Source organism: Emydura macquarii, unplaced genomic scaffold (assembly GCF_026122565.2).
Source record: "Emydura macquarii macquarii isolate MOO-44397 ecotype Brisbane River unplaced genomic scaffold, CSIRO-AGI_Emac_v2 contig_306, whole genome shotgun sequence".
Classification (NCBI taxonomy): Eukaryota; Metazoa; Chordata; order Testudines; family Chelidae; genus Emydura; species Emydura macquarii.
This window is the reverse complement of record NW_027130443.1, coordinates 13,715,137-13,741,929: the sequence shown is the minus strand read 5'-3', so window position 1 is coordinate 13,741,929 and position 26,793 is coordinate 13,715,137. Positions and strand designations below refer to the sequence as shown.

The 26,793-nt window shown below is 53.0% G+C and overlaps 2 protein-coding genes across 2 annotated transcripts; one reads left to right on the top strand and one right to left on the bottom strand.

Moving 5' to 3' along the window:
* Nucleotides 1-1,732: 1,732 nt before the first annotated feature.
* COPE (COPI coat complex subunit epsilon) lies at nt 1,733-15,752 on the bottom strand. Its single transcript, XM_067560634.1, has 11 exons — nt 15,690-15,752; nt 13,523-13,749; nt 12,742-12,804; nt 11,957-12,057; nt 10,940-11,092; nt 9,897-9,950; nt 9,056-9,137; nt 4,137-4,292; nt 3,331-3,399; nt 2,675-2,749; nt 1,733-2,107 (listed from the first exon to the last, which is right to left on the bottom strand). The coding sequence occupies exons 2-11, from the start codon at nt 13,646-13,648 to the stop codon at nt 2,060-2,062; spliced, it is 927 nt and encodes a 308-aa protein (XP_067416735.1). The 5' UTR covers nt 13,649-13,749; nt 15,690-15,752; the 3' UTR covers nt 1,733-2,059.
* Nucleotides 13,912-26,406, top strand: DDX49 (DEAD-box helicase 49). The gene is made up of 14 exons (XM_067560621.1): nt 13,912-14,112; nt 14,503-14,626; nt 16,018-16,103; nt 17,184-17,305; nt 18,153-18,340; nt 19,049-19,189; nt 19,922-19,997; nt 20,387-20,463; nt 20,998-21,095; nt 21,606-21,680; nt 22,292-22,380; nt 22,833-22,904; nt 23,577-23,749; nt 24,384-26,406. Exons 1-14 carry the CDS (start codon nt 13,998-14,000, stop codon nt 24,394-24,396), a joined length of 1,449 nt encoding a protein of 482 aa, XP_067416722.1. The 5' UTR covers nt 13,912-13,997; the 3' UTR covers nt 24,397-26,406.
* The last annotated feature ends 387 nt before the right edge of the window (nt 26,407-26,793 follow it).

Here is a 26,793-nt window from a genome sequence, read left to right as displayed (position 1 = left end):
CAGCTGACTTCACTGAGAAATGTACAGCCCCAGCTTTGCTAACCAGGCCAGACAGAAGGCTGGCCCTGCAACAAGGGTTTAAAATAGAACACGGGACCGACAGGAACTCAGTTCTAGACCCAGCTCTGCCCTTGGCTCCTGTGACCTTAGGCTAGTCCTCGTCTCCGTGCCTCAGCTTCCCCAGGCCATCTGTAACGTGACGATACCTCTGAGCTTACAGAACTCACCCATGAGACTCAGTTCTTTTGGGTTTCTAATTTACAAAATCCTCAAACAGGAAATTGAGAAGGGCACAGTACGATTAGACTTCAGCTACAGGAGGGCAAGCCGGGTTCTGCTGTGCCTCATGCAACGAACCAAACACCAACTAAGTTCCAGTGGCAGGATCCTTATTATTGGGGTTGATGCAAGAAGCAGAAAGACCCCGCGGGACTTTGTAGCCGGAAAATTCACCTGTTGAATTGTAAACCTGAGTGGGTTTGACAGGGCAAAGGAGAGGAATATGGACAAGCATGATGCCATTTGAGGTCACTGCTTTGATCACAACCATGCTGTGAAATGGGTCAGATTTTGCACTTGTGTCCCTCAGATCAACTAGAGAAAATCCAGGGAACTCTCCAGTAATAGAACAAACTTGTCCTGCTAGCTAGCAAATTCCCCCCTTTTTATGCTGACACGACTGGGTGCTCCTCTGCCACTTGCTTTTATTGTTTAAATTTTTAAGTCAATTTATCATGGCCCATCAAGAGGGTAATGGCTGTACTGAAAACACAAACCCCTTTCACCTCTCCCACAGACGGCTCCACAAAGAGAACATTCATTCAAGACTGGACCATGAATCCATTGAATGGTCCATTGAAAATAGCAGCTCGCTAAACAGGCCCAGGAAAGGGACAATGAGCCCTTTCAGAGCAATCACAACTGAGGCGGGCACAAAGGAGAAGCCAGCCAGAAACGTTTGCAGCTGAGTGTAACCCTCACGCAGGAGGCAAACATAAGACTCCAAGCATAGTTAAACACTAGAAAAATCTCAGCTGAGGATCCCACACTGACTCTTGCATGCTTGATGCAATAGAATATTTCATTACATCAGAACACAACATACACAGTAATATTACATGGTGCGTAAGCTGCACTTAAGGTTACAGAGAGGCACAATCTTTTGGCGTTACATCACATTTGCTGTACGGTATGTCACGCTGATCAGTTCTTTAGCTTTTAATGAAATCTGGGCAAGGGCACCCGTACATGTACAGTGGGCCAGACAGACAAGGAGCTATCACAGATCGCGCTATGTTTTGTTGCAGTCAGAGATGATGTTTCCCTGTCCCTGTGACGAGCTCACTAGATTTTACTACCTTGAGATCAATATCGGCCCCTCTGCAATCAGAGTGCTTTGCACATGGCTTCTTTTATTCTGGGGAATCTTCCCTTCCCTCCTACCCATAGCATCCCAGGACATCCTGGAGGCAGGGAAAGTTGTGCATCCATCTCCAATGGGTCTTTTAGGGAGATGCAGCAGGAGGCAGTGGTGCTGAAGTCCATGGGAGAGCAGATGCTCAGCATCATGCTCTTGGAAACCCTCAGGGGTCAGACTGGGCAGAAAGGTGGTAATTCAAGATCCACCCATGTCCCCAAAGCAGCTGTTAAGATCAGCAGTGAAAGGAAGAGGTAAAGTTCACGTTTTATCGAGGAGGAATGGTCACCTTATAGATAACTCCAGCACACGAAGTAGAAGGGCCACACTGATCCACAAAAGGCTTTATTGGAAATGTTTAAGGTACAGTGTTGCATGCTCTTGACATGCACTGTATTTTAAACAAGGGGTTTAGAACCTAGTTAAGTCAGGACATAGGTTTCTAGGCTACACATCTCCATGTGTTACATACACGCTCGACATTGGCTTGCAGACAGTGCATGACCCTGCCACGCTGAGACAGATGCCAGATCAACTTGCAGAATGAACTCTCTTCCACAGGGCCACAGAGACTTTGCACATCACCCCAGTTCCCAAGGTACCATAGCGTGGATCTGCACTTGTTTTTGCCTCCCTGAGTCCTCACGCACTGGGGGCATACTGCATGACCAGCCGATCAAAGTCATTCTCCTGTCAAACAAAGAAAAAAATAGAGGCTCTTGGTTTTTAGCTACTGAAAGTTTATTGAAACCTTGTTTGCTAGTGGGTAAAGAAAAGCCTACAACACCTCAGGAGGGCAAAAGAGCAGCATTCTGAGCTTGTAAATGCCCTACATCCGCAGTTTTCAACCTTCTCTGCGTGAGGTCCTTCCCAGCACAACCCCCTCCTATCTAAACAGGGTTCACCTCCCCCCCTTTAAGCAATATGGGAAGGAGACAGAGATCACAAACCGCTGATTGAGAACCCACAACTCACAGCTATGCTTCAGATCACTGTATGTTCAGGCAGGCACTGCTTCTCTGATTTATACTTGGTTTACTTTTTCAGGGTTGCCTCTGCTACCATAAAGGCCAGAAACACAATTTGCATTTTTGAATGGAAGTGTAAAACCAGGGGCATGAGCAGGATTCCCTGAAATCTGGTCATGACCCACTCGGGGTTCACGACCAATAGCTTGAGAATCCCTAGTCTAAATGATATAGCCAACGGCGTGACTCACAGTACAAGTGGGTTCAGATTAAGAAATGAACTGGTTACCTTTGCCTGGTACTCCTGTATAAATGGGTGACTTTTATGTGCATCTTTCAACTGTGACAAGTAGCGGTTGGTAACCTGGGTGGAAGAGATACAAATGAGACCGTAGCATTGAGATCAGAAGAAGAAAAGCTAAGAGCTTAAACCGGCACCCGAGAGAGTTGATCTTCAGAGTGCTTTACAGGCATTCTAACTCTAGTGAAACAGTTAGAATAAGTATCATCAGATGGGAGAGGGTCACAGCCTGATTTTCAGATGCCCCGAACACCAACAGCTCCAGCTGAAGTCGATGAGTGCTATGGGAGCTCAGCAGCTTTGAAAAATCAGGTCTTAAATGATGTGCTCATGGTCATACTCTGAGTCAGTGGCAAATGAGATTGGAAGCCTGGAATTCCAGTCTTATACTCCGGCTCTCTCATTCCCTCATCCCAACCGTCCCTCTCAATTACACAGGAATGCAAGGGTTGTAGACAGTGGCACAATACTCTGCTGATTAGCCAAGGTAGGCTAAAATATTTTGTTCCCCCCCTCCAGTTATGATAGGAGCACATAAAACCCAAGCAAGCCTGGTATCTGCACAGAGGCCCCAAACAGCCACTTTAACTGCAGGAGCACACTCGCCCACTGTACTGTACCTAGACGAGCAGAATTAGCCTCACCTCTGGTGGTTTACCCAGGTGCTGTGACAGGACAACAAAATTGATCAGGGTCTCAGGATGGCTGCTATCCTGGAAGCATAAAGAGAAAACACATCAGACCCATCTGTCCTGCCTCCCCATTACTTTACCCAGGTGCAGCAGGTTTCTGCAACTGGATACCAGCTTCTCCTTAAGAATCCATAGATGGGGGAAGAGTCAGGCACCAAGAGGTGACAGGCAATGCGTTCCTGGGTGAACGCAGCATGGCCAACGAGGTTCTAGGACAGGTTATCAAAGGCCAAGAGCCCAGCTACCCAAGTGCAAGGATTGCTCTGAAATGCACATCTTCGTGAGATGCAACACTCTTCTGAAATGGGATTTATACGAGGCAAAACCAGCCAGACCCGAGTTTTAGAGACATGGGCAGAACATTTTTTAAAAAGTGTTTAACAGACTCCACCTATTCAGGTAAGTGGGGGGTTTCTGAACTGGAAGTCAGCTGACTGAGAACGCAGTGGAACAACAGTTTGCCTGGACAATTCATTAGTAGCATTGTAGCTCCCAGAGCTGAAGGGGATGTTTCAGAGGACATTAATTGGACTCAGACTCTGGGTTTAGACAGAAAACAAATTAAAAAACATGTCCTGAATTCTCATACGCTGCAAACAGCCAGCCCTGGGCACGATGACAGAATAGGAGCTTTTGGAGCAGTTAAGAGACACATGCATGAAGTTTAATGGCGAACATTCTTGCTCCTTTTCTCTTGCCTCTTTCCAGCGTGGCAGATTTGAATCCAAGGTTCTATTGCTCCCAGACAGAAAACCCACCTTGTCCAGTGCTTCTTGGAGCACACTGTCTGCGTCTTCCCACTTGCCCTGAGCCATGTAGCAGACTGCCTGTCCATTAAGCAGCAGCAGGGTAGATGAGCATTTGTCTGCCATCTCTTGGAAGATGTAATAGGCATCCTGCAATTTCTCCCCACCCTGTGAAAAAACAGGACAGGTAACCTGTGACTGTGCTGCACTGTGCCAAGGAGGCTCTAGTGCTGCTGTGGGTGAGGGTTTAAACACTAAGTGATGAGGTACCCCATGATTAAATACAGGTCACCTGAGTCATCATCTCCCATCCATCAGTAGCCTGTGCGCCATGGTCAGAACAGCTGGAAAAGCTAGGAAGCTTGTTCTTCACAAAAGCAACATTCAGACCACTCAGCGTAGTCTACCCACCTCAGCTTGCTCAGAAATAGTCTTACCCAGTTACCATCCAGCCAGTTTCAATGAATCTGCCACTGGGTTGCCCAATTAATTTTTAAGCGGTTATAAATTGGGGGTCTGTCTACACTACAAGCAGTGCTTCAGCTAGGCCACTGCAGCACAGACTCTCACTACAGTGACAGAAGGGGGTATTTGATTGCTGTAGTAAATCCATCCGGCAGTCACTAGATCAACAGAAGAATTCTTTGGTCAACCTAACTGCATCTACAATGCAGTGGTTAGGAGCTAGGTCGACCTAACTCAGTCGCACAAGGTGTGAAATTTTTCACAGCCCTGACTGATGTAACTAGGTAGATCTAAATTTCAGATGTAGACCCCACCTAAGTCTACAGAGTTTGAATGAACAGACGATCTCTGCCTAACAGTTTCTGGCATTCAGAAACTCCTGTAACTGTACAGATCTTTAGCAAGGCTGCAGAAGAAAGAAGCGCAAAGCCATTAAATATTAAGAGCCACTTGGAAGTTTGTGTCTTGTGAAGACAGATTTTAAATTCTTTACTTTAAAAGAATGTCAGAAGCTGGTGTAATAAGTCAAGTGGACTATGCAGTAAGATTTAACAACTGCCCGATATCACTATGTAAATAGTGAGATGTGTGGTCAACTATATGGAATCAAATTACTTTGCAATAACTAGTCACTAATATCTGAACCTGTTGGATTATAAAAATATTTAGACTAATTGATTCCCCAATTAATAATCTGGCATGCTTAAACAACTCCTTACCTGACTAAGGAAGACAACAATCCTTGGAGAGGTTCTTATGAAGAGAATACCATACCTTCTTTGATGACCATTTTAGTTAAAAAAAAAAAACTACGATTCATTTAAATTTAATCAGACTCTATATAGAAAACAGGAGCATTTGGGTTAATATGAAACGGAGTTTCAACTCCTCTGAAATCATGATGGAACTAATGGGATCTCTCAGAAAATGAACTGAATAAAAAAAAGTCAGAACTGGAACTTTAAAGATCTTCTGAAAATGTCCTGCCACAAAGACAAATACAATATAACCATCAAACTGAAGAATACCAGCTTTGCTACCCATGCTTTAGCAGACTGCATGATATGAGCTGAAGATACTAAGGCCTTCCGATGAAGGTGTTGTGCCAATGAAATGGGACAGGAGCAGATACTGAAATCCACCCAAATCTGGAAGAGGGGTGACTTCCAGCTCCACCAAGACGATGGGAAGAGTATAAATCCTTCTAAACGGAGACGCTTGCCCTCAGTCCTTTCATCACAGCTCCATCTGCTTATTTCATCCCAGCAAATTCACCTTCCCTTTATTAATAGGACATTCATAAATTACCTATTTTTCATGTCTTTAATCTTGGTGTCCCCTAAGGCACAGTAAGAATCCCATTTAACTAAGTGAATGGATGTCACCTCCCTGAACGGGCAGAGACACGATTAAGATCTGGCCTAACATTTTTTGTTTTTGTAGACTATAAAATTTTTAACAATTTTGGGGATGAAATGACTTGGCTCTCAACATCCCTTTCTTCCCCTCCACCCCCTGTACGAAGACTGCTGTGCATTGGCATAATTTTAGAAAGGTTTGCCTTGTGACTGACAGGAGACAAAACAGTTAACTACAGTCCTGGTTACTAAGGCACATGAAAAACAAGAGAAAATGCTGTCTCAACAGGATACAGCAATTTCTCCCCACAGCTAAAGGAAATTCACACACATTAACATAGAGCAGAACTATCAAGCAGAATACAAGTCGCCCTCCCATCTGGACACACAGGAGAGCTGCAACCGCAGAGAACAGTAGGCTGGGCAAAACTGATTTCCAAGGTCCTGTTAAAGTCAGTGGGAGTTTTTGCCTGATTAAAGTCAACAAGATTTGGTCCATTGTTTTCTTTCTTCCGTTTGCATCCCTCTCCACAGTCCCTAGATCACATCAGCCTGCTGCGCTCTCATGTGTTATTGAGCCATTCAAGCGCCAGATTATGAGACTGAAGGCAGAGAAAACATTATTTACTTCCCAGAAGCTGATGCTACATTGTCATAAGCACCTGACACTATTATTTTTTGTCCCACACTTTCTGATTGAGAGGTGAGCACCTCGGTCCTGGCAATTTAAACCTACAATAAGCAGATCATCACATGTCGAAGGGGGTCACTGAGAGAGTGGATGGATTGTGGCATTAGTAATGGGATATGGAGCCTTTCACCTCTAAGTCAATAGTCTGAATCCAGGCCAAGTCAGCAGTGGCTCATATGGTTCTATTCCATTTAGGTGCTTACATCATGTCCCTCACCGCTGTACAGCTCACCCTCTAGAATAAAAACATCCAGCATCAACTCGCTCAGGACCCTTTTGCACCCTCTTCTCTCCTGAGCTAAACTCCTCTCATTGCAAGTGCACATTTGAGAGAAAAGCCAGGTCAAAGGGGCGCGCTTCACAAGTGGACCGGAAAGCTCCCAAGTTCATGGCCTGCAAGTGTGAAATCTGATCAAGGCAAGTCCCCGAGGCAAGTCGGCAAGTCCCCGAGAAAGCCCTTACAAGGGAGAGGCTTCGCCCCACGGGAAGGCAGTTCCATTGTTCCCGAGAAGCTGAGCAATTGAGCTCCTAGAAAGAGGGCTTTGACATTAAAGGAACGAGACGTTAAAAGTGACTCAGGAGACAGTGGCATGAGCAGAGCACTGATGGCTGTTAAGAGATCTCTAAGTCCAGTTCCTAGTGACCGACATGTCCAGGTAATTAAAAAAAACCCATAAAACCAGATTTGTCGCCTCTGGGGTAGTCCCAGCAGACAGGCTGGAAACTGAACTCTCCTCCTGCCCTCTAGAACTAGGTCTCCTGCTCAGGGTGGAGATACATCGGCAGCAGGGAAGCTTGCTCTGGCATGGTCCCATTTATCAGAGACTCTGCACCTGCATCTAAAAAGGAGCTGGGCTCCACAGCCCTCGCTGTTCTGTTAGACGACAGCAACACTGGCACGTTCAGAAGAAGCCAAGTGATGGCAGAGTAACTGACTTGCAGTGCACACAGTTCAAAGTGCGGTGGGAATGAACAGCGAGCAGAGGCAGGACTCTGCGCCACAAAAACTCCAATGGCTTTCCACAGACTCAAGGCATCAAGCTGTTTCTCTGAACGTGTGGGAAGGGGGCGATGAGAAATCAGAAGTGTGAAAAGCAGCTACCACAGCACAACATAAACAAATCAGAGAGTCAAACCTGCAGGTGTCTGATAAATGCCAGCTGCCACACATTCCACCGAGCCTGTTTCACTGAAAGTGGGCTTAGCTCAAGCTGTGCTTTATTTATAGAATCATGTGTACGCACAAAAACATTCAATCGTAAAGACAAATGATTACATTTTCATCGAAGGTCTAATATGACCAGCAATGAAGTATCTATCAGACTGCGGCTTCCCATTTTATGTTATAATCGTTTGAGAATTATTCATCTATTGAGAAAGAGGAGCTCTTCTGTGTCTGAGTTAAAGATCAAGTTGAACACATGAAAAAGGCTCGCACGCAAAGCAACCAATTAGTCTGTGAGGGCAAACATGGCTATTCCCTAGGCACCGACAGGGGAAGCAAACTCACATGGTAAAGGAAGATGCTAAAGGAAAAGAATTTTCAAGTCCTTCTGCGAGAGCTGTTTGCCCTTCTGGAGAGTGAGGCAAAGGGAGACGGATCGGAAATGGGATGGAGTCACGCCAGTACTGTGCTCTGAGACATGGGGGCCCAGCTTTTCTAGGCACCTGCTCCAGTTTAAGCAGACCAAGATCCCAGATACATCCGCTAGTGCCCCACTGCCTCCCACACAGCTATGGCCCCTCTTGCTATCACCCACGCTTCACATTAGGCGAGGCTACACTTTGGCACAGGCCAAGAACCATTTAAGCCACTTAAGCACGCACAGCTGAATGACTGGTAGGAAGCAGTGATGCACAGAGGCCATCATTAAGGTCCCAGTTCAGCCACGAACTTAAGCATTTGCCTAACTGAAGGCAATGGCATTGTCTGTGTGCTCAAAAAGGGACAACTCACGTGCTAAAACTTAGGCATGTGCATAATTATCTTGCTGAATCGGGGCCCAAGGCAGGAATGGGGAACCTAGACTACCAGTCACTGAAGCCTGAAGGACACACACCAGCAGTTGGGAGTCCCTGCTTTAGAAGGTACCTGAACATTTACGAGATGATCTCAATGAAATGCATGAAATGCATTCATCTCACCTTCAGACACAAAACCCGTTCTGTTCCACAACAGTACATCACACACCTAGGTGCGCTCAAATGCCAACACCACCTCGCTCTGCTTGGGTCTGACTGGACAACTTCCTGGAGAAGATCAGGATTCTTTCTACTGCCCAGTGTGGCCTTTCCCGTTCAGTAGCTCATAGTGCGAATGGATTCATGTACTTATGGCATTTCTGAGAATACGTGAAGAGCATTAGAGGAAAGCAGCGCCCATGGGTTAGAGCGGGATCTCGGCCTGCAATACTCACCACAGCCAGATTCACCCAGGCAGTAGCCAGCTGGGTGAGGGTAGCATCCTCATCTTGCTCCTGCATCTTCTTCAGTTCCTTGCTGAGTAAACACAAATGGGGGCCACACAGTGAGAAACTGACACAGTCCAGTTTGCTCTGTAAGTCCCAAGCATAAGGCCTGAGGTAGGAGAAAGAGCCCCCTCACTGCAGAGGCCTGGTCTTCGCTGCCCTTGTAGCCCAGTGAATTGAGGCTGTGGTTCCCCAGAATCCAACCCTCCCCGCCCAGGAGAGGCACCGTGCCACTGGGCTCACTGACCTTCATAGTGTGGACAAAAACCTCCAGAGTATTTTATTTACAGAGAGGAGCCCTGTGGAAACCATCTCACCCACAAGGGAGCAGCATTTGGGACGCAGATCTGGTGTCGGCAGAAGGCTGTTTTATTTCCCTTTGGGGCAGCAGGCGATCCAGGCATCAGAGGTTCAATTAACACTCCACTAAGGTCACGACTAAACCCTAAAACCCTGCTTCTTCTTTAGCTGCACTCAGTTACCCTTTTAGTCCCAGGGTCCCAGCATCCTGAGGGAGAAGGGTCTGCCACACTGCGTTCACACCAGCCAAGGGGGACTCCTGCTCAGTCCACCTGTGACCATCAGCCTGAAATGCTGACCCCCAGGCAGAACCAGAGCTGAGTAATGGCTTCCCACAGGTCTGGGTGGATTAAACCCCCTCTCTAAGGGCCTCTCCTGGCATGGTGTCAATGACAAGACGAGCAAGTAAATCCACACAAAGCCAGGGAATTTCACATGTGATGCAAATAAGCTACAGCACCCACGTGGCACACGGAAGACGTAAGCTTACCGGGCTAAGTCGAGCCTGTCGAGCTTCAGAAGTAACTGAACCATCATTGCCATGCTGTAGGGAACAAAAGCACATCGAGGCTGCACTGGAGGCTTTGTTGCTCCCCACTCACAGCAGTGACTGAAATGTAAGCATCCCCCCAATCTCCTAGGAACACAGGCCCCCAGCCTCACTACAGAATTGTCAGAGCCCTTGGTGGAAGATGGGAGTGCGTGCTTAGCTGATGTCTAGTCCTACACTCAGGTCTTCCTAGGTCCCAGCTTCCCTTTCTAACAGTGCTTTAAAGCATGTTATCGCCAAGCGTCTGTTTTATTTGTGGAGTAAGATTCCAAGATCAACCCCTTTTATTTAATAAAATATTTAATCACTATTCCAGCTAAATCACCCTTCACGACTTTGTGGTGTCCTGGGGCTTTCCTCCCCCACTGAATACACCATCAGCAGAGGCCCCAGCACTCAGAATCCCCAGAAACTGCTCACTGCTCTTGTGCCTAGATCTCCACTATAGAAACTTCAGCCAAATTTCATTCAGCTACTGTGGGTCAAGTGCAACTCAAAGCACTGGAAAACGAAAAGCAGCCTTGCAGGGGTACACAGCACGGACAGTGCCTGCCTCTTTGGAAGTCTACTGCTTTGCACAGCGACATGGTGCTAGCGAGTGAGAGCAGGTGTTTCACCTTACTCTCTTTGCAGTGGCAAGGCAGTAAAGCAGACAGCGTGATTCGGGTACAGACAGGAAAGCCTGCTCCAGGACTCTGATTGCTCTATGGCTGTGGCATTCTAATGCCCATCTCACAAACTGAAAACATGCATGAGATGTGGTAGCCTGAATTCCCTTAGCCTCAAACTGGGTGAACGTGTGTCTTATTTTGGGATGGACACCTGATTACTTGTCATTAACATCCCCAGATCAATCGCTTGCTGTTTTCTAGAAAACAAGTCAGACTTCATCTGTTTCTATGGCAACAGTTCCTTGCATCACAGAGCACATTTTTGATTACACACACTGGTGGGTGATGCCTAGGTGTCTGAGCTTCACTTACCATTCCAAACTTTCCCCTTGGTGTAGTGTGCGCAGAGCTGCATCAGGGTTTTTGTCATGGAAATAGATGGAAGCAGCCATCAGCAGGAAAGTCGTATTGGTCACATCAACGCTTTTTGCCATCTTCTTGTCCAAATCAGCAACAATTGCATCCCTGGGAAGAGTGAGCTGGTGAGTTTCAGAACAGATCATTCAGTTTTCTAACCAAGGCAAAGGCTGTCACCTCCAGTAGGGAAGGCCATAGAATTTTTTTAATTCAGCCTTTTAAAAATTATTTGAATGAAAAACCATTGGCAAAAGAGCAATGTTTTCATATCCACAACATTCAAAAATAACTCGGGAGTTTTACGAAGCATGGCCAACAATACAGCATGGCAGAAGAATTTCAGCTCAAATAGTGTTTTTCAAAAATATATCAAATGCCTGAAAGCAAGCAATGGAGATGGCGACAAATACTATATGTGCTCCTCCACCAAGGTCAGCTGAACCGATCCTGCATGCAATGCAATTTTCAAATAATGAACCAGTGAGCAGCAGTTAGACAGATAAGCCAGTTAGGCCAACTAGCAAGAATTGCTAAAACCTGCCCTCAATACTCATCTATCATCTGACGACTGGAAGTGTTTCATTGTGCATTGGTATAGGAAACATAGCCACAGACACTTTGCTCTAGAATGTTAAATGTATAGACCCACATTTAATAAACCAGAGAATAACTGGTTAAGACACCAAAACACTTCAGTCATTCCCACCCCACATGCATCAGTTTTATGCCAAAAATCATATCATGACCTGCTAAATCTGGAGCAAGAGAAAAAGCTCTGATAGCAGCACAAACATAGGCCTTCATCCTGCATGGCTTCAAGAGAGTTCCATGCAAGCCTAGGATTACACCCAACTGACGTTCATTGCAGGATCAGGCTATATGCAGCAGTGTCTAAGATTATGCTCCCACTACTGAAGCAAATTCTTTGCTGGGTAGTGTTTGTCTGTTACAGTAATCCAATGTCAGACCTACCTCTGACTGTTGTTTGAAAGATATTCTGCAAACATTCTCACTGCCTGGAGCTCAGGGCAAGCATTGGCTCTGATTTCATCCAGAACAACACCATATTTTCTCTGTTGAGGGCAGACACACAAATTGTGTAGTAATTTAAGAAAAGAAGAAAAAAACTGTTCACTATGATATAAGTTACAAAGTTGTAAGGAACATTAACATCACATGAAGTGGCAGAAAAGTCTGACTTTTGGGGTTCCCCAACACTTCAAGAGAAAGGCTGCCATTGAGAAAATTAAGTATTTAAAACACTAAATAAAAAGTTAATAGAGTATTTGTAATTAAAACCAAAAGACCCTTACATTTTGGACATAAACTCAGACAGAGACAATTCCAGGCTTGGTGAAGGTGGGTTATCCTGGGCTGCATTCAGGGAGAAGTGCAGCAGGCATGCGAGAACATGGGAAATAACTGGTTAAAGATATAACTCACCATCACCCACAAAGAACAGCAAAAGCACATCTCCACACAACTGATGTTATTTGGGACTCCTATAACATGTCATAGACACGACTAATCCTGCATACCCCTATGAGGGGAGAGGCATTACCTCTATTTCAAAGATGGGGGAATACGGTATCATTCATATTGTGCTCATCACCTTTTTAGTCTGGGTGGAGGTGATGGGCCCCAAGCCTGCAGAAGGAATCGGTGTCAGACCTCAAGAGGCTGAGGTGCTGGATTTGAACTCAGAGCTCCCTGCGCTCAGCCCTGGGCCCCTCTCCATACAGAGCCCGTGATCTCACCTGGGCGACGTAGGCTCGGTACAAGAAGACATCCCGCTCCACCTCCCTTTCTGGACTGGACGGCTAAAGAGACAAAAGAAGGGGGTGACAGATTCATTGTGCAGCACTGCCGGATCCCTGAAACAATAAATCCTGGCCCTACAATAACACAGCCCTGAACAAGAACTGTAGCCAGGAGGCGAGACCCTAGCCTCTGCCCTGGGGGAGGATGTGTGTGGGGAGGCCCACTAGAGTCTGTCCACATGGGGGGGAGAGTAGATGCAACGCCTGCGAGAGCAAGGGGGAAGATGCCCGCCCCATGCCAGGGGGTGGTGGTGGAATTTGTATTTGTGGGGGAGGGGGAACAGCCCCCCTCCCCTGACTGGGGTGAGCGAGGCTAGAGAAAGTGAGGAGATGAGGGGGGACACCCCCCCCCCCGGGGCAGGCGGGGTTGGGGGGAGTGAGGAGATGGGGGAGGGGAGACACCCCGCTGGGGCGGGCGGGGCTGGGGGGAGTGAGGAGATGGGGGAGGGGAGACACCCCCGCTGGGGCGGGCGGGGCTGGGGGGTGAGGAGATGGGGGAGGGGAGACACCCCGCTGGGGCGGGCGGGGCTGGGGGGAGTGAGGAGATGGGGGGGCGACACCCCGCTGGGGCGGGCGGGGCTGGGGGAGTGAGGAGATGGGGGAGGGGAGACTGGGGGGGCGGGGCTGGGGGAGTGAGGAGATGGGGGGAGACACCCCGCTGGGGCGGGCGGGGGCGCTTTGGGAGCGGGGCCCAGCGACCCGCCCAGCGCAGCCCCACCTTGACCCGCTGCGCCTCGTTGATGGCGGCCTGGTAGGCGCCGATGTAGAAGCTGTTCTTGACGTCGAAGAGCTCGTCCGCCTCCCCCCCCGGCCCAGCCGGGCCCGCAGCCGCCGCGGACGCCATTTTCCCCAGCGCCGGCCACGTCTCCGGAAGCAGCCCTCGCGCAGGGGGCGCTGGGAGTCGTAGTTTCCGGCGGGCGCACGCTAAGGACGGCACCACAGGGGCTGCGAGAGGGCGGGGATGTAAAACAAACCTCGGTCCCGGAAGTGGGTGCTGGGCGGGGCACACCGCGGGAGGGGGGCGTAGTTTCCCCCGCGGCCTGACAGCTAGGAGCCAATGGGAATGAGCGGTGCCTGTGACGTATATCGTCGGCGCCGGAAGTGGGTTCTGTGCGTGGCCTGCGACGCCCGCGCGGCGAGGAGGAGCTGGTGCGGTCGGTCGGTCGGTCCGTCCGTCCCCGTGTCCGGTCACCATGTCCGGCTTCCGCGACCTCGGCCTGGCCGCCTGGCTGGTGGAGCAGGCGCAGCAGCTGGGCATGGGCCGACCCACCGCGGTGCAGGCCGCCTGCGTCCCCCCCATCCTGCAGGGTGAGCGGTTCAGGGCCCCGGGCGCTGTCCCCTCCCCTCCCCTCGGGCCCCGGGCGCTGTCCCCTCCCCTCCCCTCGGGCCCCGGGCGCTGTCCCCTCCCCTCCCCTCGGGCCCCGGGCGCTGGCCCCTCCCCCCCCTCGGGCCCCGGGCGCTGTCCCCTCCCCCCCCTCGGGCCCCCCGGGCCCTGTCCCCTCCTCTCCCCCCGGGGGCCCTTCATCCCCTTCCGGGCACTCATTCTCCCCGCCCCGCCCCCACACCCTGTTTCTCGGGCTGTAAACGGTCCCTGGCCGGGGTGGGGGAGGGGTTGAGCGAAGAGCCTGTCCCCGCTCCGCTCCCCGGGGCCGTGCCCCGCTGCAGCCGGTTCCCTGCACGCTGGGCTCTTGCACGCAGGTCGCGACTGCATGGGGTGCGCCAAGACCGGCAGCGGCAAGACGGCTGCGTTCGTCCTGCCGGTGCTGCAGAAGCTCTCCGAGGACCCCTATGGCATATTCTGCCTGGTGCTGTCCCCCACCAGGTAAGGGGAACCGCCTCCCTTCCTTCACGGGCTTTCTGAGGGGTCCCTTTATCGCCTGTGACAGGCGAGGGCGGATTCTTGCCCTACGAGGTGTTCGTGCTGCTCCCGCCTCAGGGAGATGACAAAGCCCGTGAGCACCTCCCTGCTCCGGCAGTGTCTTAGCCCCCCACAGGAGGGTGCAAGAAACCCCTTTGTAAGTGGAGGGTGCAGTCTCCTTCCCCTGAAGGGTTTGTGCCTCCTAGTTAGAGATGAGATTTTTGTCCCTTCCAAAACTGTTTTGTGGCAGTTGTAACTCTAGATGTTCTTGATACCCGTAGAAATTACTTTCCCTTTGAATCTTAGTAAGTTCTTCACAGGGACATCCTGTGGCAATGAGTTCCCACCATCTAAGTGGGCGTCTGTCTGAAAAAAGTGTTTCCAGTTTTGAATTCGCTGCCTTTTGCTTTGACTGTTCCCTAGTTTCAGTGCTGAGATCAGGACAAGTGACGTGCACCTTCTCTAAACCGTTCTTTGTTTAATGCATTTTAATATTATCCTGTTATTTGTCTTTCTATGGTAAAGAAGTCCAGCCTTTTCATTCTCTCATCACTGATCTCCTGCAATGTAAATTCAGTACAACCCTGGCATCTCAACAGACATTTTCCCACCTGCCAAAGGCAGGGGGAACATGTTGGGCAAACAACTTTCCTGGCTCCAGCTGCCATTTCCCTGCATTCCTGTTCTTCCGTAGCTGAACACAGGAGCGTGGCTCTGTGCTGCCCCAGAGCTCCCTTCATGCTATGGCAAGGCCCTGCTAGCATGATCCCCTCAGTAATCCCTTCTCCTGCAGTGCAGAATCGTTAAACAATATTCCCCTTCTCCTGGGGCCCAGTTTACTTAGTTTAATTTAGCTTCCCCCAGAAGAGCTCCCCTCAGGATCAGAGGGCTTCTCAGCCCTCCTTGGGGCCGAGGGGATTTCCTCTCAAGCTGCTTCTTTCTTGGCATAGGAGGTCTACAGCCCTTCTTCTTGGGCTGTGTGGGTTAATTCAGGCCACCTGCACTCTCCAGCCAGTTCCCTTTTTACCTTAGTCCTTGTCCCTGGATTGGGAGAGCTGAACAGGTAGCAACACTCTCCTGCTGGTGTCTCTGGGTGCTTCTCTTTAGGAGTGCCTCTTTTTAACTGAGCTCTGGTGGCCTTTGCAGGCCCTGGTGCTCATTAGTCAATTAATTACCTAGCAGGCTGATTGTCGGGTAAGTGCTCACATGTGGGCTGAGGTGGGCTCATGTTTGTCATAGGAAGACTGGGCTTTGATTCTCTTAAAGGGACCAGCCATCCATGACAATGGGAATAAATCTAACCCTCTGTAATATTTTCATGTCCTATTTTTTCCCTTTTTCTTTCTCTCTGACAGGGAATTGGCCTATCAGATTGCTGAACAGTTCCGTGTTCTGGGGAAGCCGCTTGGTCTGAAGGACTGCATCATCGTTGGAGGGATGGGTATGTGTGTCTTGGTTATAAATTGGACTCTCTGAGATGACTAGGCACAGTTCAGTGTCTGATTCGCCCTAAGGGGCTGTGATGTTTCGAAGCACTGATGGCTTTGAAACCTGTGCAGTGATTGAGGAGGAAAAGGTGGCTTTAGGGAAACTGTGCTTGTCCAAAAGATGTGGAATTCTCTAGTTCCAGTAAAACCTTATACTCACCAGAAATGCACCAAAACATGGTGGTTTTTTGGTCCTTTGCCAGATTTCTTTATATTTAATGTATGGCTGTCCCTTCCCAGCAACCACAGGAGGAGGGCAAAACTAATCAGGTTTGGGGTTTTGTAGCTGGTGTACTTTGTCATTGAAGGGACAACCTGAGCAGACGTTACGGTTGCTGGTTGTGTGATTTGTTGTTGATTAAGAAACAAACTGCAGCCCTCAAGTGCCTCTTAGTAAACTGCCAAGTTAAGCAACACTTGGGTGCCCATGTCTGCTGATGAGAGGCCCAGCCTCACCCTTCGGATGAGGCAAGCATTTTAAAAAAAAGTAACGTCATTGTCACGAGTCCTCATGTATCACCTGGTATCCCGCATTTCAGTTGAGGTGAGAGCCTGTCTCCCTCAAACGCTACATTCTCCTCCTGCCCCAGAGTTGTCATACTCTGCGAGGACGTGTCGGACCGATGCTGTGGAAAGGAGGCAGGTGTCTCCATTTCACTCGGGCTGGGATTTTCAAAGACTCCTTTAGGCAGCTTTAAACATCCTAGCGTCATTAGTTGTTTTATTGCTACGTTAAGTAGCTGGAGAGAACCGGGTTGGAGAGGGCCAACGTTTAATGATCCTTGGTAAATAAATGATACTGAAAGTCCCAAACAGCAGGCGGGTTTAAGAGGGAGCCTATTTGTCTCAGTGGTTCCTGTGCTTCTTCCTCTCTGTAATGCCTGGTTTTAGTGCCTGGCCCTGTGAGATGCTGGGCACCCTTCATTCCTACTGCAGTGTGGGTTTAGGGCCCTGAACATCTCTCCAGCAGGCTGGCTGCTTTCCCAGCTCCTTGCCTGGTGGCGTATAACTCTGCTCCCTTGGTGTTGTTTCAGACATGGTGGCCCAGGCTCTGGAGCTGTCCCGTAAGCCCCATGTTGTCATTGCCACACCCGGCAGGCTGGCCGATCATCTCCGCAGCTCCAGCACCTTCAGCCTCAGAAAGATAAAGTTCTTGGTAAGGCAGCTCCTTGGCTCCTTTCCTGCTGTTAAGACAGTCTCCCTTTTCTAGACATGGGAGCAATCAAAGTGACCTGCTGCATCTGGGGAACAAGACCTTGGGCTGGGCCAGGTGCTGCAGATGCTTGAGTTTTCCACTGGCTGACCAGTCACCGACCCACCAGCACTAGGCTGTCACAGACGGGGACCTGGACTCTGCAGAAGGAGTCGATGGGATTTGTGAGCCGCCCCTCTTCAAGACGTCCGGGTGCTGAATTACAGATGGTGTCTGCCTTAGTGGAAACAGCCTGGCTGCAGCTCTGTGCCCTAGAACAGATTTCATGCAAAAGCCTCTTTTGTCTTGCCTGCAATCCTTCGCTTCTGTCTCCTTGTTGCACATCTTACATGTGAATCCCTTCATGTATCCACTGTGCAGCCTCACCACAGCTGGTTTTGGTAACTTTGCCCCAATGCTGCTCGCTGCCCTGTAGCTTTAATATGGGGAAGCATTTTGGGGGCTCAGAGGTGCAGCAGACACTGTCAGGGGCCAATTGCACGAGGTATCATTCTTGTGTTGCTGTGAAACGGTCTCTCTTGTACAGCCGTCTGCCGTGCCTTGCGTCGACTCCATGTGCTGATAACACTTAACAGCCCATATTTTACAAGCATTGCTTTCTCGTACGCACAGCCTGGGGGAGGTGAGGATTATCTTCCCTGGGTTACAGGTGGGGAAACTCAGGCCCAGGGGCAGTGGTTTAGCCCTGGGTGTTAGAGCCTGGCTTGGCTGGCTCTGGGACCGTACCCCTCCTCGTGGTGCTGCTCCTCTCAGGCTGGCTCGTGTTGCTTGTCTCTGGCTGCGTGTGAAGGTTTTGGACGAAGCTGACCGGCTGCTGGAACAGGGCTGCACTGATTTCACCAAGGACCTGGAGGTGATCCTGGGGGCTGTTCCAGGGACCAGGCAGACGCTGCTCTTCAGTGCGACCCTGACGGACACGCTGAACGAGCTGAAGAGCCTCGCCATGAACAAACCCTTCTTCTGGGAGTCTCAGGCTGAGTAAGTCTCCTGCTGTGTCGTGGTGTCCCTCCCGTGTACAACGTGGAGGCTGTGAATGTCGGAGCACTGCCCCCCCCCCCCCCCACACCCACACCCACCCCCCCCCAATGACTGCCTTGGCAGCAGGGGAATGGTCTGTGCTGGAGATGGGAGACGGCTCCCTTCTCTCCCCATTGACTCTCAGTCCCAGTCACACCCTATGCTGTTAGGTGCGGGGAACTTGGCGCTGGAAATGCTGATCCTCACTTCTTTCGCCCCAGCTTCCCCAGTGCTGTGGCCGTACCTTGTGGCCTGCAGCTGAAGGTGGGTCACTAGGACAGAGCTGGACATAGCTGAAATGGTCAATTCCACTTGAATTGTATTGTATGTTCACATAGTTCATGGGGGCAAAAACCAGAGCTCAGTCATGGCAATTACAGTGTATTAAGGAGTCCGGCTGCCCTGGAGCCCCTGGCCTCAGAACCTGGGGAGCCAGTCGGACAGGCTGCCTCCCCCAGCACCCAGCTTTCTGTTAGTTTTAGTCCCATTAGTAAAAGGCTCGAGGGACTGCCAGTGATTGGGCCTGAGGGGAGAATCCTGGGCAGTTGGCTAAAACTGAACTGGCTTCATCCTCTGCTCGTGGCCCCATCTCCCCACTGACTCCTTCGCCTCCCCCAAATCTGACCCATCTCAGCTTCTCCGGATAATGGCCCTTCCCCTCCCAAACAGAGTGCGGACCGTGGACGAGCTGGTCCAGCGCTACCTGCTCGTGCCGGAGAAAGTCAAGGACGCCTACCTTGTCCATTTAATTCAGACCTTCCAGGATGAGCACGAGGACTGGTCCATCATCATCTTCACCAGCACCTGCAAGTGAGTCCGGAGCCTCCTGCTGATTGATCTGGCCATGGCCACGTGAATGTTTTGACTTTGGTAGTTCAGACCCCAGGCTCCCCACTAACTACAGTAAAGCAGAAAGGCACGTGCTCCCCTCGTCTGGACAGCGCTCCCGTGGGCTCAGAGCCCTTTCCTGCCTCCTGGGAGATGTGAGTGCTTCACGGTGCCCAGAAACATAGCGTGCTGTGGAAGGGACAACCCGAAGTTTCTCCACTGACCTGCCTTAGTCCCGACCGAGCAGTGGGCGGAGGGGTGTGAGCACAGCTCCTCTCCCGCTGTGCTGGGCACTGCCGTGCTGAGAGTCGCTGGGCCTCTCCAGTCTAGGAGGCTCGGTGTGGAGGGATGGACAGAGTGACCACTCAAGGTCCCTTCCAGTTGTCTACGATCCTCTCCTCTTGCCTCACCCTTTCCTTCCTGTCGGGGACTCCAGCTGCAGGGATTTAAGCCCAGATGTGACTGTCCCAGGTGAAATGGGAAATCCCAGGGTGCTCTTCAAAGAATCTGGGCTCCCCAGTGTCCTGACCAAAATTCTTTGTCTCTCTAAAACCAATCCAATGTCCACATGTGAGTGAGTGCCAACATGGAATAGGACCCGGCTTGCACCCCATACCCAGGGCGCTGTGTATCTGGAATGTGAGAGGTTCTGTTCCAGGCCATCGACTTCCCCAGGGGTCAGGGGTGTGACAGGGAACGTCTCTTGTTTTGAAGGAACTGCCAGATCTTGAACATGATGCTGAAGAAGTTCAACTTCCCCTCGGTGGCTTTGCATTCCATGATGAAGCAGGTGAGCGGCCCAGCGGGCTGGGCAGTGGGTGGTGGGACACCGAGCATCCTGGTGAGAAGGAGTGCACGTCCTGGCTGTGCTGCAGAAGGAAGGCTTCAGGCTTTCACACATTTATCTGCTGAGCCAGGACGTTCAGGAGGCGCCTGGCTTTTGACTTGTTCTCTTCCCGCAGAGCGTCTCACAGAAAAGGCAAGGCAGGTGGGTGCTGTGCCGGCTTCAGAAACCCACCTCTGCTGAGCTCGCTCGCTCCTCGCCTGCCCTCTGCAAGCCTCGGCAGGGACGCACGCGTTTTTTCTTATCGCTGTTTTCCCTGAAGCCAAACATTTGTGCAGGGCCTGCGGCCTCTGAGGGCTAACGTGCTCCTAAGCCAGACTCTTCTCCCTTCACAGAAGCAGCGCTTTGCAGCTTTAGCAAAATTCAAGTCCAGCATCTTTAAGATCCTCATTGCCACTGACGTGGCTGCCAGGTAAGAGAAAGGGAAGCTGCTCTCTGCAGCTACAAACCTCCAGCCAGTTTCTTGAGCAGCAGGGTTGTGGGGTGGGGTTTGGGAGAGGGGAGCTCTTAGTCCTGTCTGGGTCAGGGCAGGGGGCTGGTCCCTTCAGTCACAGCCCAGTTTAGGGAATGCCCTGGAGCTCGCTCACGTGCCTGCTGCAGCTGGACTCTCAGCTCATCCTCTGTCTTTTCACGCTGTCGCCCGCGAGTCCACCTATTGCTAGGAGGTTGCCTTGCGGGAGTGGCTGGGCAGCCCCCGGGCCCCGAGCGGCGTGGCAGGCAGCTGACGGCAGCAGAGTGACACGCAGGGGCAGGCTGTCTTGTCCCGTGGCTCTGAGGACTGTCTGTGGAGATGGTTATGTCCCTGGAATCGACTTGGGCTGGTGACTGCAGGGCCCAGGAGTGTCTGATTCTCCAAGGGCTCTTGGGGAGAGCTGAGAACAGGAGGTTCAGCTGTTCATGCCCAGCTGCTGCCACCCCAGCCCCCTTCTCTTTGCTTGTACTCCAGGGGCTTAGACATCCCAACGGTCCAAGTCGTCATCAACCACAACACCCCAGGCCTGCCAAAAATCTACATCCACCGGGTGGGCCGGACGGCCCGTGCAGGTGAGGCTGGCGAGAGGGGTGTGTAGGGTTGTGCCACAGTAACCAGGGAGACCTGGTCGTGGGATTCTCCCCTGATTCGTCATTTCAGGAGTTTGACCAGAAGGGAGGGACCAGACCCAGCTAGGCCGACCTCCCGTATATCACAGGCCATTGCATTCCCCCGCCTACCTCTGCTGGCTGTGAGGCAGCTCCAGCTCCGCTGCGTCCGTGGCAGAGCAGAGCACGGATCCAGTGTCCTGCCTTCATGGTCACAGAGCTGACTGGCCTTGGCTGGTCCCACCTCTGACAGCAGCCAGGGCAAGCAGAACGCCCTGCCTCCCTCCCCCTACCCCCCGCTCCTATAGGCCTTGGCTCGTTGCCCAGTGCTAATTCCTGGGGGCGAGTGGAGCCTCAGGGTGGGTTATTCCCCTGCTCCCTCTTCCTTCCTTCTCCTTTCTTACGGCTAACACTGGGCATCCCGGCTCATCGGTTCACTCAGTCACCGGCTGCCTTCTGGTTCTCCCCCCTCAGGCCGGCACGGGCTTGCCATCACGCTGGTGACGCAGTACGACATCCACCTGGTGCATGCTATTGAGGAGCAGATCAGTAAGTGGAGAGTATCAGCACAGGCAGGGCTGCTCTCTCCGGTGCCCTGCAGCCCCAGCACAGGGCGTATGGTGCAGAAGCCTCCTGGTATCCGAAAAACAGCTTCTCTCCCCTGACTTTGCAGCCAAGACCCGGCAAATCTAGTAGCTTTGAGCCTCCCCCGCGTAGCGCACTCGATGCTTGGGTGGGAGCGGCCCCCTCACCAAACCTGCCCTCTGAGACTCCAGTAGCGTGACTTGCACACAGCACCTCCTACCCAGCGGGGTCTCAAAGGCCTTCGCAGGGCTGCACCTCCCCCCCGCAGATGGAGGGTGGCAGCTGCTGAACACCACGCAGCACTCCTTCAGGGGTGGAGCAGCCTCCTGCACCCGTGGAAGCTGCAGTGGCTGGGGGTCCAGGTGTCTCGGCTCCGTGGGGTGATTGGCTGAAGAGGCTAGGGAGGGCTGGTTCCGGTTGCCGTGGGAGGAGTGGCCCCATTGTTTCCAGTGATGCTGAACGGGGAAGTTCCCCGGAGCGCACAGAGTCCGTAATGAGCCTGGTTCCGACCAGCTGAGGGCTGGCCCTGGTCTGGTTGCAGTCCCTGAGTTGTGCGTGTCTCATGTGGTGTTTAGAGATGAAGCTGCAGGAGTTCTCGGTGGAGGAGCGTGCCGTGCTCAACATCCTCACCCAGGTGAACGTCGCCCGGCGGGAATGCGAAATAGTAAGTCAGCGCGGCGCAGGGGGCCTGGCCTGGGATCCGGCTCCCAGTACAGGTGGGCGTGACCAAAACGCTGCCCCCTCTAACCTGCCATGTGCTTTTAGCTCTGGCGGGATGTGCAGCCCCCTCCTTCGAGATGCAGCTGTGGGGGGAGCTCGGGAACGTGTTGCTCCGTTTTCTAGGGGAGGCCGGTGCAGAACGGGGGGTTTCTAATACAGTTGCTGGGGCAGGGGCCCAGCTCTGTTGTTCTGCGTTTCTGGGCTGTGCTGTGCTGGTGATGGTTGACCTGCTCCAGCGTGCGCTGTGGGCGTGGGCTTTGCAGCGAGACTCTGCCGGGTGCCACGCCCGTCCGAACTCTGCTCAGACCCACAGCCCTCCTCAGAGCCCTGCAGCCGTTCTCTGGGCCAGTCCGAGTGCCTGGCTCCTGAGCCTGCTTTTGGACTTTGCTTTGGCAGAAACTGGAGGCGACCGATTTTGACGAGAAGAAGGAAATCAATAAGCGGAAGCAAATGATCCTGGAAGGGAAGGTGAGTGACGCTCAACAGCCGCTCCTGCCAGGCCAAGTGCTGACCTGTCCCAGAGCAAGAGACGTCGCTGCCGCGCTGCCTCTGCCTCATTCCCCGCCGAGGGGCATCTGTTTGCCTTGAGAGGAGAATGAGGACAAGACACTGACCAACGTCTTTCAGACCCGGGGTCAGTCAGCCGTGCCGCCCAGAGCAGGTGGGCTGTACAGAGACTTTACACTAAGTTACTCTGCCGTTACTCGCAGCCCACCGGGGGGGAGAGTTGGCAGGGACGGGAGGAGCAGAATGAGCAAAGCGGGCAGCAGCTGAGCCCAGAGGGGAATGTCCGTGCAGAGCAGTGCTGGGAAAACAGGACGTCCGGGGTGGGATGGGAGAACCGGAGCGGGGAAGTGACTTGGCCAGATTTGCACATAAGGCAGGGGCAGTGCTGGGAATAGAACCCAGGAGTCCTGACACTTCATCCCAGGTCTCCTAGTGGGTGGAGAATGGACGAGCAAGGGGATGGCAGTAGGGTGGGCAAGCAGAGTCAGAGGGTGCTGGAAGGGCATGAATAACCAGGGGCAGTGTCTCCGGAGATGGACAGGCGGCTGGGGACGGCCAGGGGCCCTTTTGAGTGGGGCAGGGCTGACCTAACAGTGCTGCAGGTCGTCAGTTCCTTGGTGTCTGCCCTTGCAGGACCCAGACCTGGAGGCAAAGAGGAAGGCGGAGCTGGCCAAGATCAAGAAGAAGAACAAGCAGTTCCGCCAGAGGGTCCAGCAGACGCTGCAGGAGAAGAAGCAGCTTCAGCTGAAGAGGAAGCTGCAGAAGAAAGCACGTCGGCAACAGAGACTGGCCACGAAGGAGGAGAAGTGAGAGCTCCGGGCACTTACAGCTGGGCCAGGGGAGCTGCTGCCAGTCAGCCAGGGCTGCCCAGGGCCCTTCCTAGCCCAGACGTTATGGGGAGCTAGAGACCTGTGGGAGGTGGTCCACGTGGAAGCTTCTGGCTTGATGTCGGTGTTAAAGGGAGGGGCTCTCCGCAGTGTGACCCCCCCCCCCCCCTTTCCTTCTCCCTCCCTCCAGAGACTCAGCTGCTTTGGCCCATCTGTCTGCCTGACATGGGCTGGATGGGGCTCAAGGGGGTACTTCATGTGCCCCCTCCCCTCCTCTGCCCCCCTCCCACAAAGGAGGGATCCAAACTCTTGGCCCTTTGTAAGCTGTGAGGAGACAAGGCTGGTCCTGCTCACGGTGATTCTCTCTCCATTCCGTCTCACCGGCTCCCTCCCTTCCCAGGGCAGCTGCTTGCCACTCACTCCTATTTAGACTGGCAATGTCTCCTCGAGTCAGTTCCCTGGCCCAGCTCGGGTGCGCTGCCCAGGGAATAGCTGATAGAGAAGGAGGGAGGCTGGGCTGGCCTGTTTTGCGGTAACTTCCCTTCCTCCTAAGGCCCGTGACACCTGTTACCTGAACCCGTGTATCCCAAGGCCCCTCTGCACCTCGTTTCAGATCTGTCCCCTGACCTGCAACTCCACAGCTCCCCAGCCGCTCTGCTCGGGACATCCACGGGAACGTCGCAGGCCCTGTTTCCTTCCGAGAATGGAGGTTTCCCGCGGATTGTCTCCACCTCACCCAGTTCAGAGGCCTTTGATGTTCACATCTTCTGACAGGATTCCCCGGCCAGCTCCGGTTCTTGGAGCATCCAAGAGAAAATCCTTAGCCCTAAACAACCCACAGCAGTTTGGATCCTGCTTTCGGTCCTGTGGGGGGGCTGCAATCTCCCTCCCTCCCTCCCTCCCTCACACTTCCACTAGACTCCATGGCAGGATGATGCTGATCCAAAATGCTGCCGGTTTGCACCCTGCCGCATGAATGAGGGACTCCTGCACCAAGAATGGCCCCGGACGTCCCGTCGCGGGGACCTGACCAAATGCACCTGGATGGCGGGGGTGACTGCCAGGGGGATGCACTTCCTTCTGTGCTTCCAGCTGGAGCCTCAGAAATAATCACAGCTCGAGGGCGGACTGGCCCCCGCCTGTGAGCCGCTTCCAGTTTTGTCTGGCTGGGGCTAGATTCAGCTCCTGTCTCTCTCTCTCCTGGTCTGTGGGGCCATATTTAATACTCCCAGCCCGCAGTGCCAGGGCCCAGCAGGGAAGTTATTTCTGCTTTGGTGATGGTGGAGGTTTTCTGGGACTAACATCTTCCTCCCCCCAATAAATATTTATTTGCAATACAGAACGGGGTGTCTGGACCCTCCCCTCCTGGCTTGGGGGAGGGCTGATGCTCGTGGGGACCTCTCAGACTGCAGGGTCGGTTTGACCCTGGTGTAGTGAGATGGATCAGGGAATCTGCAGCTGGAGGCAGGCAGGGCAACCCCCTGTTTTGTTTCAGGGGGCTGGTCCAAATAGCGAACAGGTTTCTGGTAGGCCGAGTCTGCCCCAGGCCTGGCACCGAGTCCCTGCTGTCAAGGGGCCAGGGCAGTGGTTCTGGAAAGCTGAGCCCAGCTCAAGGGCGTCTCTTGGTCCCGGCCCTTGGCTCAGCCACCTCGGGCAGGTTCTTAACCTGCTTGCTGCAGAGCAAGGTCCGTTCGCCCCGCCTGGCACAGGTTTGCCATGAGAATCCCCAGGGCCCTCTGCCTCTGTGCACAACGGGGGCTGGCCTAGCCCCCAGGTGCAGCACCCAGAGGAGCATGAAGTTTGGATATGGGGGCATGTGAGTAGAGAGGGGTGGCCCAGACTGGTCACAAGGAGGCGTCTGAATTGTGCTTGGCTCCCCTGGGCCCCTCCGAAGGAAGAGGAACGTGCAGTCCTGCTGTGTGGACCTCGCAGCTCGCTGGGTTTGAGCCGCCCGGCGTGCTCGCTGAATACGAGACACTGGCACCGCCCTGCATGTGCCCGTTTCCCGAGCAGGCCCAGTAGCAGGAGGCTCCTCCCTGGGACAGGCTGCTTTCGATGCTGCCTTTGTGCCGTTCCCATCTCCTCTCAGACTCTCCCTGCTCTGCCTTCTGAAGTCTCTTCGCTTCCACGGGCTGAGGACGTCTCTCGTCCTCTTCCTCTTCCTCCAGCGCGCTGCAGGCTTTGATCATGGATTTGTCTCTTGATGCTTTATTCAGCATTCTTGTCAATGCCTCGTGCTCCCTGAGCAGCTGTCTCTGGGAATCAGGGCACGTGCGTTAGTCAGGGTAGAGTAGAGTCCAGGCAGCCGGGCTAGGACGTGGCTGAGTAGGAGAGGGGGGAGCCGGGCCAGTTCCTGGCCGTGCAGTGTCTGGCGCTGGCTTGGGTCACACGGCGTTCGCTTGCGTGCGAACGCAGGCAGTGCTGTCGGCTTAGAGCCTCCTGCACCTGCCCCCCTTCAGGGTCTCGCGTTAAAGCGCAGCTCACGGCGCCCTCAGCAGGCAGGGCTGCCTCGGCGGGAGCACACGAGCGCTGTGGTGGGCGCAGGGCAGGCGCCTGGCTGCGGGGGCTGTGCCAGCAGCGTGCCATGGGGCAGGTCGTGTGGGCCGGGCTGTGTCTGAGTCACGAGACCCTCCCTCTTTGCACCAAATGTGCTGATCGTGCACGTTCACCTGCCAGTCGCTCCGAATCCCTGGGCCAGCTCGTGATGACCTAATGCCCTCCTCGCCCCCATTCCTGGCTGCTGTGAGTCTCCCACGTGCGTCGCACACTCAATGCTTTTCACTCGCTCAGATCCAGCGCCCTGCCCCCACCCCAGCCCCCCCTGCTCTTGGAGGGCTTCCCTGGTTTGGTTGCTATGGAGACCGAGCCCCGTTCAGCATTTCAAACATCTCGCCATCCCTGGAGCCAGGCCCGCCCTGCCCTGCGGCACTGGAAGGCGTGGCCCGCCCGGAGCAGCGTGCGCTCGGTGCATGCACCAGAGGGTGCTGCACGCTGACGCCTTGCACGGCGCCTGCCCCAGCCGG